This window comes from Thamnophis sirtalis, unplaced genomic scaffold, assembly GCF_051295495.1.
Source record: "Thamnophis sirtalis isolate CommonGarterSnake01/CBP01778 unplaced genomic scaffold, rThaSir2_p1.2 scaffold_1, whole genome shotgun sequence".
Classification (NCBI taxonomy): Eukaryota; Metazoa; Chordata; class Lepidosauria; order Squamata; family Natricidae; genus Thamnophis; species Thamnophis sirtalis.
Window position 1 is genome coordinate 170131614 of NW_028261381.1, and position 12616 is coordinate 170144229.

Consider the following 12616-nt stretch of genomic DNA (forward strand, 5'->3'; position numbering starts at 1 on the left):
TGAGGAACAGGGAAATGAACCCTAAAACTATTGACTGGGGGCTGGGACTGGGATTTCTCCCCACCAAAACTCTTTATGATTTAGTGCAGGTATTAAAACCTAGCCTTGTGATGGCTAAAATTTTTGCCATCGTGTGCCCATACCTATAATGCAATGTGCGCACAACACACGCACCCGCATGTTCCACCTCCCTGCGCACGCGCGTGAGACTCCTCCCATGCCCTGTTTTGGGCCCAGCAGGCCTCCCTGCAACCTCCTGGGACAAAAAAGGGGTGCAAGGGGAGGGTGTGCCACACCCCCACCCCTCTGGACCGTTTTGGGCCTAGTAGGCCTCCCTGAAGCCTCCTGAGACCAAAAACAGGGCACGGAGGTGAACCACTGACCCCCCACTCCCTCTGCCCCTCACACATGCGCACATGACCCCTCTGCCCCCTCACACATGCGCACATGTCTCCCAGATGCGTTGCGCCCCCATGCGTATGCAGCCAAGACCCCAAAATCAGCTGGCCGGCGGGAGGCACATGGACGTGTGGTGGAACTAAGCTGAGGCAACAGCTCACGTGCCTGCAGAGAGAGTGCCACATGCCACCTGTGGCACGCGTGGCATAGGTTCACCATCACGGACCGAGTCTATCTGATTAGACACACAAGCATTGGTGGGATTCAGCCAGTTCGCACCTATCCGGGAGAACCGGTTGTTAAATTTCTAAGCAGTTGGGAGAACTGGTTGTTGGAAGAAATCTCCTTTTGTTTCCTTCCACTTTACAGGGCTAATCCTGTAAGGAAGGCAGGAAGGAAACATTCTGGTGTTGTTTCTAGCCTGATCTTTATTGCCCTATTTACAGAAACTGCCTCTCCGGTTAACCCTTATTACGTTGTAACAGCTAAGGTGAAGTGCCCATTGACCTGAGTGATGTTGAGTTGGCCATGCCCAACCAGTTATATTACCACCAAGCCATGCCTACCCAGCTGCTCATTAGGGCAGAGAACCGGTTGTTAAATTATTTAAATCCCACCACTGCACACAAGCTATTTGTCTCCGGTGCGGAAGCTCTCGGGGCGCACGCAAAACAATAAGAGTAATAATAATCCTAAGAATGACACCAATAAAAGGCGGTAGTAGCGACGATGAGAAGGACAATAATAAAATTACAGCCATATGGGTATACCACATGGGTAAATATACTTAGACATAAGAGAGTACTGTGGGAATTAGGTGTTCAGCAGAGGGATGACACCAAGGGGAAAACTGTCCCTGTGTCTAGTTGTTTTGGCAAGCAGTGTCCTGTAGCGTGGGAGGAGTTGAAACAGCTTATGTCCAGAATGTAAGGGGTCTATAGATATTTACTCAGTTCTCCTTCTGACCCATGCAATTTCTCAATGGAAGGCAGGCTGATTACCATTGTTTTTTTTCCCCCTGCAGTCTTAACCATCTGTTGAAATTTGTACCTGTCCTGTTTGGTTGCTGGACCAAACCAGACAGTTATAGAACTACAAATATAACCCTAAATGCTATTGCTATTGCTACGGTTGTTGAAATAGAATAGAACAACAGAGTTGGAAGGAACCTTGGAGATCTTCTAGTCCAACCCCCTGCTTAGGCAGGAAATCCTACACCACTTCAGACAAATGGTTATCCAAATGCTTCTTTAAAATTTCCAGTTGTTGGAGCCTTCACAACTTCTGGAGGCAAGCAGTTCCACTGGTTAATTGTTCTCACTGCCAGGAAATTTCTCCCCAGTTCTAAGTTGCTTCTCTCCTTGATTAATTTCCATCCATTGCTTCTTGTACGGTCCTCCAGTGCAACCCATTCACAACCCACCTCTTCTGCTTCAGAAATAGGATCAGGTAAATTAGAATTCCAAATTTCAGAAGTACCCCTTCTACCACACCCCTCTTATGTGTATTTTTACTCTGTTTGAAAGAGTTCCCTCGATTCAAAGGGGGGCTCTTGGCAATTTAGCAGAGATAAAGTTGAGTTTTCTTGGCAACAGGTAAAAGGCGCTTGGCTCTTGCACGCACGGGGGGATGTGTTTGCTCAACATGAATCTTACCGCTTTATTCTGCTGTTTTTCCCCACCAACTGATCAGATCTGACTCAGTTCTGTTTTTTTGAGATTAGCTAGGACTGGCTAGCTGGGCGCTTTCACTGACTGGGACTGAAAGCAGGGTGTAAATCAAATCTGTAAAGAAACTCCAAATCTTCATTATGGATTTATATAGCTGCCTGTCTCACTGATGTGCCTCTGGGTGGCGCACACATTTAAAATAACACAAAAAGAATTAAAACAATGAGAACCATTAAAACAATTAAAAACTATAAATAGAAAACCAAGAATCAAACAAAGAACAGGAGAGTGTATTCAGTCAGAATCTCACCATCATTTCAGCCCTCTCACAGGCTCCATACAAGTGGTCTTCGACTTATGACAAGGCTTAGCAACCCAACAGAGACAACTGGGCTTCCTGGGAGTACTTAGAACCCAGTTCTTATGTTACGACAGCCACACTCTCCCCGTAGTCACATAACTACGTTTTGTAACGGTTTTGCTGAAAACGTACAATTACTTTATGTTTTAGGAAAAACTGGCTCATGCTGAACCATCAATTTGCTGAACAACTGTGGTGCTTGCTTAATGACCACTGCAAAAAAATTTGCGACTTACAACCATGATGGGCAGGCACCATTACAGTCGTAAGTTGAGGACTACCCAAGATTGAGTTACACTCTGTTTTAGACCCATGCCATTTTCTTGGCTGTGGTATAGAAGTGGATTCTCATTGTTTTCCAGTTTCTGTTTTTAAATTTTCTAGCCTGGCCAACAATTCCATGATTACTTAGTGGTCTTCCACCCAAGTACTAACCATTTCTGATTCTGCTTTTGATGTGATCAAGTTAAGGGTAGATAGACTAGGTTTAGAATAGGAATAGGAAGCGGAGAGAGCAGTTGGAAAGGACCTTGGAGAGCTAATCCAACCCTTTGCCCAGGCAAAAAGCCCTATACCATTTCAGACAAATGGTTATCCAACATCTTCTTAAAGACTTCCAGTGTTGGAGCATTCATAACTTCTGGAGGCAACTTCTGTTCCACTGATTAATTGTTCTAATTGTCAGGAAATTTCTCCTTAGTTCTAGGTTGCTTCTCTCAATTAGTTTCCTCCCATTGCTTCTTGTTCTACCCTCAGGTGCTTTGGAGAATAGCTTGACTCCCTCTTCTTTGTGGCAACCCCTGAGATATTGGAAGACTGCTATCATGCCATCCCTAGTCCTTCTTTTCATTAAACTAGACATATCCAATTCGAGCAACTATTCTTTATAATGGTTTTTAACACCTGCATTAAACCATGAAGCGTTTGGTGGGGAGAAACCCCAGTCCTAGCCCCCAGTCAATAGTTTTAGGGTTCGTGACCCTAAACCTGTTCCTCAGCAAATTTCTTAACTTCCCAACTTCCTTCTTCTACGGTGTGTTGAAACTACATCTCCCAGAATTCCTAGCTGACCCAGTCAAAGGAGATGTCCATCCCGGATGGGGAATTCTGGGAATTCTATTCCCTGTTTTTTTTTCCCCACTTCATCTTCCGCTCTATCTGCAGATTCTGGGGGACTTGATTTATTCTTTTTGATTTCCAGTGTTAAAAGCACCGAAACCAGATCAGAAGATTGGGGGGGAAATTAGCCGCTTTAATCTAAGAACAGGATTTTTTGGCAGCATCTTCAAACAAACCCCCACAGGGAGACCAAAATAGCAGCATTATGGAACAGCAGTATCCACGCTACATATGTTCTGTTTTTGCCTGCTAAGAATAGTTGGTGTTTTTTTACCTTTGCCTCCTCCAAATTTCATTAACGGCAGCCCTAGCTGGATCATCGGGGAATGCAAAATTAGATACCTCCCCCCTCGTGAAATTCACTGCCACCACCCGCTCCCCATCCTGCCCATTGTTTTGTTGATATAACATATGGGGGGGGGGAATGGATCCAATTATGGAAATCATGTCCTAGATTTGATTTCATTTCCCTTTTGACGTAAGACGGCTAGAAAACTTCTGCAAAACCCAGAAGGCTCCGTTGAGGACATGGAGACCATGGATATCTTTCATTAGATTAGAAGATGGACGAAGTCGTGGGAAGGGTGCTAAATGAGGAAAATACACTGATTTTCATGGCTTAGCAAGAGGCAGGAATGAGGCTGAGAGAGAGAGAGAGGGAGAGATTTGGCCCAAAACAGAAAGACAGATGTCACCGCCAAGGGTATTTTGTTAATCTAAGGGACAAGCCTGGTCCACAAATTGGCCTGAGGTTTCACTCACAAGGCGATAACCCTTTGCTGGAAAGAAACACCATAGAATATAGAATAGAGTTGGAAGGGACCTTGGAGGTCTTCTAGTCCAACCCGCTGCTGAAGCAGAAGACCCTGTACCATTGCAGAAAATGGTTATCTAATCTCCTAAAACAGTGATGGCAAACCTTTTTTGGCTGCCGTGCCAAAAGCGGGGGGCAGCAGAGGGGGGACACGCGCCGGCATGCCATACCCATGTGCATGCCCCCCCCCAAGCGCACGCACGCAATCAGTGACGCCCACCCCCACTTTTGCTGCATTTTTTTTGCCTTCCCCAGGCTGCAGAGGCTTTCTAGGACTCTGGGGAGGGCGAAAACAGCCTCCCCGCCCTTGCCCCCCCCCCCCCGGACACCCTCTGGAGGCCTCAGGGATTTCCCTGAAGCCTCTGGAGGGCAAAAAAGTCACTTCCGGTTTGCTCTTATGGCTGGTTTTTGCCCTTCGGAGCCTTCAGGGAAGTCTCCTGAAGGCTCCGGAGTTCGAAAATCATCCCTATGGACAAACCGGAAGTCACAATTCCTGAACTTCCAGATTCCCCGTAGGGCCAATTTTCAACCTCCAGAGCCTTCAGGGGCCTTCAGGAGGCATCCCTGAAGGCTCAGGAGGGCAAAAAACGGTCCCAAGAGCAAACTGGAAGTCCATTCCTGAATTTCCAGTTTGCCTGTAGGGCCAATTTTTCGCGCATTGGAGGTTTCAAGGAAGCCTCTGGAGGGCGAAAAACAGCCTCAAAGAAGGCCGAGGTCAGCTGGACAGCGCGCACATTTGTGCTGGCCCGCTCACAGGGCATCGCCTCGCGTGCCCTGACAAGTGGTTCCATGTGCCACCTATGGCACGCGTGTCATAGGTTCGCCATCACGATCCTAAAACATAGAGTAATAGAGTTGGAAGGGACCTTAGAGATTTTCTAATCCAATCCCCTGCTTAAGCAGGAGACCCTACACCAGGGATGGCGAAACTTTTTCTTACGGCGTGCTAAAATTGTGCACGTGCGCGCTATTGTGTGCATGCCCGCATTATTTCAATCCTCCCTGCCCACATGTGCATGTGCGCGGGACCCCTCCCCAGGATCTGGAAGCTTTCCTGAAGCCTGGGGAGGACAAAAACAGCCCCCTCCCGGCTCCCCGGAGGCCCCCCAGAAGCCGGAAATGGATTGTTTCTGACCTTTTGGTTGGCCCGTTGGGGCCGTTGTTCACCCTCCCAGCCTCCGGAGGCTTTTCTGAAGCCTTTGGAGGGCACAAATGGCCTCCCCCGGCCCTCCAGAAGGGCAAAAAATCAGCTGGCGTCTGGCGTGCCAGCAAATATGGCTCCATGTGCCACCTGCGGCACACCATCACAGCCCTACACCATTTCACATAAATGGTTGCCCAGTCTCTTTTTGAAAGTCTCCAGTGATGGAGCATCCACAACTTTTCCATTGGTTGATTGTTCTCACCTTACAATTCTTTTTCCGTTCTAAGTTGCTTCTCTCCTTGTTTAATTTCCATCCATTGCTTCTTGTCCTGCCTTCAGGTGCTTTGGAGAATAGTTTGACTCCCTCTTCTTTGTGGCAACCCCTGAGATTTTGGAAGACTGCCATCATGTCTCCCCTAGTCCTTCTTTTCACTGAACGAGAGATACCCAGTTCCTGCAACTGTTCCTTATATATTTTATCCTCCAGTCCTGTAATCATCTTTGTTGCTCTTCTCTGCAGTCTTTCTAGAGTCCAACATCTATTTTATTATGGTAGTGATCAGAACCGGATTTCCCACTGAACCTTACTTTTCCCCCCATTTAATTTCATTTTGTTAGATAGCGCCCAATGTTCAAGTCTATCGAGATCCTTCTGTATCTTAAGCCTATCTTCTGGATTCTTGGCGATTCCTGCCAGCTTGGCGTCGTCTGCAAATTTGATAGGTTCTCCATCTATCCTCTCATCTAAACGATTGATGAAGATACTGAAGAGTAGTGGGCCTAAGACAGAGCCTTGGGGTACCCCAGGGCATACTTCCCTCCATGTGGATGCAGTTCCATTGAGGACTACACGTTGAGTGCGGCTGGTCAGCCAGTTACGAATCCCTCTGGTGGTGATGCTGCCCAATCCACATTTTTCTATCTTATCAAGTAGTAGGTTATGGTCTACTTTTATCAAATGCCTCTCAAGTTGGTTGCTATGGTTGCTCATATCTCAGTCCCCTAGCAAGAGTCCTAAGTGAGTTCACAGGTACAGTGTAGGTGGTACCTTGCTCAATAGTAATAACTGTGAAAGGGATCTTGGAGTCCTAGTGGACAACCATTTAAATATGAGCCAGCCATGTGCTGCAGCTGCCAAAAAAGCCAACACAGTTCTAGGCTGCATCAACAGAGGGATGGAATCAAGATCGTGTGAAATATTAGTATTGTTATGTACTGCTTACAAAGTGACTTACATTTTACTAATCCTTGCATGATCGTTGCATCATCCTCATGGTCACATGATCAAAATGTGCAGGTGCATGTATTCCCCCGCCTTCCCCGCACACATGTGAGTGCCCTGCGCCCCGTTTTGGGACTAATAGGCCTCCCTGAAGCCCTCCTGGGAGCAAAAATGGGCTGCGTCGGGGGGGGGGGAGGCCTGCCTCTCATTGCCCCCTGCGTATGCACTCGCATCTCTCACATGCCCCCTGTGCATGCATGGCAGAGACCCCAAAAAATCAGCTGGCCGACAGGAGGTGTCCGCGCATGCCCAGTAGAGCTGAGCTGGGGTAATGGCTCACATGCCTGCAGAGAGGGCTCTATGTGCCACCTGTGGCACATGTGCCGTGGGCTAGCCATCACAGCTCTAGGGAAAGATTGAAGGCAAATGAAGTCCAGGCAGAAGAAGAGCATCGTGGCTTCGAAATCTAAGGGACTCGTTTGCACAAAACTCAGCAGCACTTTTTCGCGCGGCTGTTGATAAAAATAGGATCGGCAACATGATCGCCAACGTCCGATGACGGATATGGCACAAGAAGAGAAGAAGGAGCTATTCTATCTTCTCCCAAGTTTGCAGAATTCCTAATATATCCCAAAGAACCCTGAGCACGCGGACCGATAGAGCCTCAGGGCCTTTTCCACACTGAGAAATCAGTTTCTTTTTTTGCACACAATCTAACAGCAATTGCATGTTGCACCCACTCCCATTTGTTATTTATTTGTTTATTTGTTTATTTGTTTGTTTATCTATCTATCTATCTATCTATCTATCTATCTATCTATCTATCTATCTATTTATTGGGTTTGTATGCTGCCCACTCTCGAGAGACTCAGGGCGGCTTACAGATAAAAAAGAAAGGGGGAACATACAAAAAAATTAAAGAACAACATTAAAATTCCACAACATTCATAGCTTAGGATGAGGCTGGATAAATCAACAGCCCCAGGCCTGCCGGAACAGCCAGGTCTTGGTTGCTTTGCGGGAGGCCGGAAGGGTAGTAAGGGTCCGGATCTCCACGGGAAGATCGTTCCATAGGGCCGGAGCAGCTACAGAGAAGGCCCTCCCCCGGGGAGTCGCCAGCCGACATTGACTGGCAGATGGAATCCGGAGGAGGCCTAGTCTGTGAGATCTTATGGGTCTCTGGGAGGTAAATGGCAGGAGGCGGTCTCTCAGGATTTCTTCATTGAAATCCATGCCCAGCTGTGGGAGCCGGGGGTGGGGTGGGGTGTGCAGCTCAAAACAGCCAAACAACTCCAAATATTATATTTTCATGGATGGGCCGCCTTGTCAACTGTCCCGTTGGCATATGCAGCGAAAGAATTTCTATTTTAACAAAAGTATAACTTTATTGATCGATCCATACAGGGCACAGAAGAAGCAAAGCTAGCTCTGAGATTTTTGCGCGTGAAACCGCATAATTCACTTCCCCCTTTTCTGCCATTTGGGCCACCCTTGGTCCATTGTCCAGCTACCCAGCACATTCTTTTTCGTTCTGGGAAAACAGTCTGCACCTTCGGAAGGTCCCCATTGCATGGCCTTGAATTCTCGGGATTTTCTCAAGCTGCAAACGGCTTGACTAGGGTATTAGAATGTAAAAAACCATTCAATATCACATGCATGAAGAAGTAAAGGTTTGATTATTTCAGATATCAAGTCATACACTGAAGCAGAAGGGGGCATTTTACAGCCCCTGGGTTACATCCAGCCCTTTGGCTGTTCCTGTCCAATCCGCGTGAATTTGAAAGCAACTTCTACTTTTTTTTAATGTACGTATGTGCATCTGTGCATGTATAGGCACCGTCACAGACCTCTTGGGTTGGCCCTCTACTACAGTTTCCGTTTCTCATGTGGCTCCTTGGGAACATTAATTGCCCATTCTCGTACATTGAAGAGACATCCTCGTTGCATGCAGGATTTGGGGTAATTAATTCAATTATTTCTTTGTAAAATAACAAAATATGGTAAGCACCTTATCTATGGGAGCATTGTAAAGCCATTTTGAGATGTGTGGACTTCAACTCCCAGAATACCCCACCCAGCAATCAAGAGTATTAGCGACTCTCAACTTTCGCCAGTTGAAGATGTGTGGACTTCAACTCCCAGAATACCCCAGCCAACAATCAAGAGTATTAGCGACTCTCAACTTTCGCCAGTTGAAGATGTGTGGACTTCAACTCCCAGAATACCCCAGCCGGCAATCAAGAGTATTAGCAACTCTCAACCTTTGCCAGTTGAAGATGTGTGGACTTCAACTCCCAGAATACCCCAGCCGGCAATCAAGAGTATTAGCAACTCCCAACCTCAGCTGGTTGAAGATGTGTGGACTTCAACTCCCAGAATACCCCAGCCGGCAATCAAGAATATTAGCAACTCTCAACCTTAGCCAGTTGAAGATGTGTGGACTTCAACTCCCAGAATACCCCAGCCAGCTTTGCTGCACGCACATTTGCCCTCTGCCCGGGAGTGTCTGCAAAGAATGGTCAAAAAAGTCAAGATGGTGGCTGCAACTGAAGCTCCGCCCGCTTTCATATGTGACCCTTCTGCTTACTTGAACATGGCAAAGAGGGTTATCCTCTTAAGTGTTTTATCTATCTGCCCAGGGTTCAGATTGGGGATTTAATGTAAGATTTCAACGGACCGCTGTTCTCTTCCCCAACTATGCGGATGAACCCCAAAGCTTTCCCTGCTGTTGTAATTTTTAAGGGGATGTCCAAAAGGAAGTATTTGAAATCCACGGAGGGTAATCATTGTCCTTGTAGCTGAGCTTAATTTTAATTGAAATTAAATGAAACTAAATTGATGTGTGTAAAAGAAGGGGTGGGGCTTCAGGTTGTAGCTGCTATGTTGACTTTTTGATATCCCCCCCTCACACTCTTCTACCTCCTTGAAGATGATAATCAAGTCTTGGTTTTTCAAGGTTAATAAGGATTAATTCATTGCCAACATTTGTAGAACTCCGCCTCCCTGAAATCTCAGATTACCGTATTTTTCAGACTATAAAATGCACCGGAGTATAAGACGCACCAAGATTTTGAAGAGGTAAATAAAATAAAAAAAGGTTTTTGCTCTCCCCGGCCCCCAGGAGCATTCTGCGGGCCTCCCAAACCCTCTGCGCGTCCATTTTTGCAAAAAACAGGACGCGCGGGGCAGATTTTCGGGAGGCCAAAAATGCTGTATTCAGTGTATAAGACACACCCAGATTTTCACTCTCTTTTTTTGGGGAAAAAGGTGAGTCTTATACTCTGAAAAATAGGGTAGTTTCCCCTGCCTGAAGCGGACAAGTTTATCAAGGACTGTTCAAAAAGGCTGAACTGAAGCTGGACATTTTGGAAGTACCAGAACAAAAAATAAACAAAGAAGCATAAATCCAAACAGCTGCATATATTTCAAAAAATATTTAAAATTGTATTTCTTTTGCACGGGGGCTGCCTCAGCCCAACTCCACCTGCCATTGCTAGCAGTACAGTGTAGGTAGTTCTTGACTTACGACCATTCAGTGGCTGTTCAAATTTAGCCACAGCACTGGGGGAAAAAGTGACTTACGACCGCTTTTCATATTTTCACAACTGTTGCAGCCTTCCTATGTGGTCACGAGTTCAAAATTGGAACGCCTGGCAACTGGCTCATATTTATGATGGTTGCAGTGGCCTGGGGTCATGTGACCAACAGTTGTGACCTTCTGACCAGCAAAGTCAATGGGGAAGTCGGATTCACTTAACAACCCTGTTACTAACTGAACGGCAGCAATTCACAACAACAGTGCCTGAAAGGCTGTACCGTGAGCAAACTCAACTGTCTCGCTTAACAACAGCCATGTGAGGCTCAATTGTGATCATAAATCAAGGACTACCTGCATATGTTTCCAGGAAATATAATTTAGAGTTGGACTCTGCAGGTGGAAGCCATAGAGAAAGAGAGGTGGGGGGGTTGGGATCCTATGCCTCTCTCTTTTCTTGAGCAGGAAAAAAAATCACAGTTGTTTTAGAAGATCATTTATTCAGGGGCTTCCGTGACCCTCCTTTGTTCCACTTCGTAAAACCTCCTGCAGCATCACAAGAAGGCACCAAAGAGATTCAAATGCCTGGCCTCACCTGCCCAGCTCCGGTCCCATCAGATAGAAATCCTGCAAAGCCGATTGTCTCCGGGATCCTTCAATCCAATATTCCTCCTCCAGAGGTTTTGAAGGGAGCATCCTGGAACACAGAAGGAGGCTCTGCTTGTGCTTTCTTGTCCTTTCTATCCCCCCCCTCCACCTCTTCTTCTTCTTCTTCTTCCTCCTCCTCTGATCACATTGCAGATAGAGAATTTTTTAAAAAAAGAGCTGGAGAGAGAAGGGGGCGGGGCGGGGAGGGCTTTGGAGATCTCGAGGATTATCCAGGAGGATTCACAACCGCATGTCCAAATTTTCTTCTGCTAGAATATACGGGCGGTTGCAGATTCATCGGCAGCTTCACGCTGGAGATGCTGGCATCTTCATTAGCCTCAGTGTCTCTTTAGCCTCCTTAAAAAGTGGATTTCTAAAAATCCTCAGGATTGCAGGTGAAGATGGCACCCCTCCCTCTCCAGACCTTTACCTATCTTTTTTTAAATTCATTTCTCAGCAAATGGCTTCCTCCCTCCTTCCTCCTTTTGACACTTGGGGTTGCCTTGGAAAACCAACCCTGCAGGGTATGTCAACTTTCCCCCTGCTTCTGTACAGCCATAATCCACTGCCTTTCCCAGCACAGTCTTCTTGGTGGGAGGATGGGAGTTATTCCAAGGAAGGATTGCCCCAGACAGAAAAATCTCTTCTCCTGTTCTCTCTCTCTCTCTCTCTCTCTCTCCTTCCTTCCTTCCTTCCTTCCTTCCTTCCTTCCTTCCTTCCTTCCTTCCTTCCTTCCTTCCTTCCTTCCTTCCTTCCCTCCCTCCCTTTTTGAGTCCTTGCAGGAAGATGTTGGAGTGGTGAGAAGTTGGGAATCGTCAGCTCCACTCGGAGGATTCTGATCGCTCGGCTGCAGCCCAAGAGTAATCCTTTAAAGGGACGATCGTAGATCTCTGGATCAGAAGGATGATTGGCAGATGCATCGGGGCCCAGAGGCAAGGAAGGCTGGGCCGTCAAAAGAAGTTTCCCCGGCCACAGCTGAGAATCTTTTCCCCCCGGGAGGCTCCTCCGTTCTGCTGCTGGGCGATGCTCTGGCGCTTCAGGCAGCACCACACCCGACCGAGGGAAGATCCCATGACCTCTATTGGAGGGAAGGGTGGCTTTTCTGCTCCGCCTGGCAAATCCAGTTCTTTCCTGCCCCCTAACGGATCCTGCTTTGAATTTCAAGGGCGATGGACCGGCGGCAGGAATGGAGTACGGGACTGTATGGCTCTAGTAGTTAGTTTAACGAAAAGGAAGACTGGGGACTCACTCTCACACTCTCTCACTCTCTCTCTCTCTCTCCCTCCCTCCCTCCCTCCCTCTCTCTCTCTCTGTGAGAGAGAGATGATAGCAATGTTACAATATTTGAGGGGCTGTCACACAGAAGAGGGGTGCGGGGGTGGGGGTGTTCAATCTATTTTTCAAAGCGCTGGAAGTCAGAATAGAATGGGATGGGATAGAATAGAATAGGAATAGGGATGGGATGGGATTAGAATAGAATAGGAATAGGAATAGGAATAGGAATAGGAATAGGAATAGGAATAGGAATAGGAATAGGATGGGATGGGATGGGATGGGATGGGATTAGAATAGGAATAGGAATAGGAATGGGATGGGATTAGAATAGGAATGGAATGGGATGGGATTAGAATAAGAATAGGAGTGGGATGGGATGGGATTAGAATAGAATAGGAATAGGAATGGGATGGGATTAGAATAGGAATA

At 47.0% G+C, this 12616-nt stretch overlaps 1 protein-coding gene across 1 annotated transcript in view; it reads right to left on the reverse strand.

Moving 5' to 3' along the window:
* The window catches only part of LOC106551954 (calcium/calmodulin-dependent protein kinase type IV), a 61468-nt gene extending 50423 nt beyond the window's left edge, over positions 1–11045 (reverse strand). Inside the window, 1 exon segment of the mRNA XM_087703247.1 lies at positions 10860–11045. Within this exon segment, the coding sequence (XP_087559373.1) occupies positions 10860–10960 (101 nt within the window). The 5' untranslated portion in view covers positions 10961–11045.
* Positions 11046–12616: the final 1571 nt, after the last annotated feature.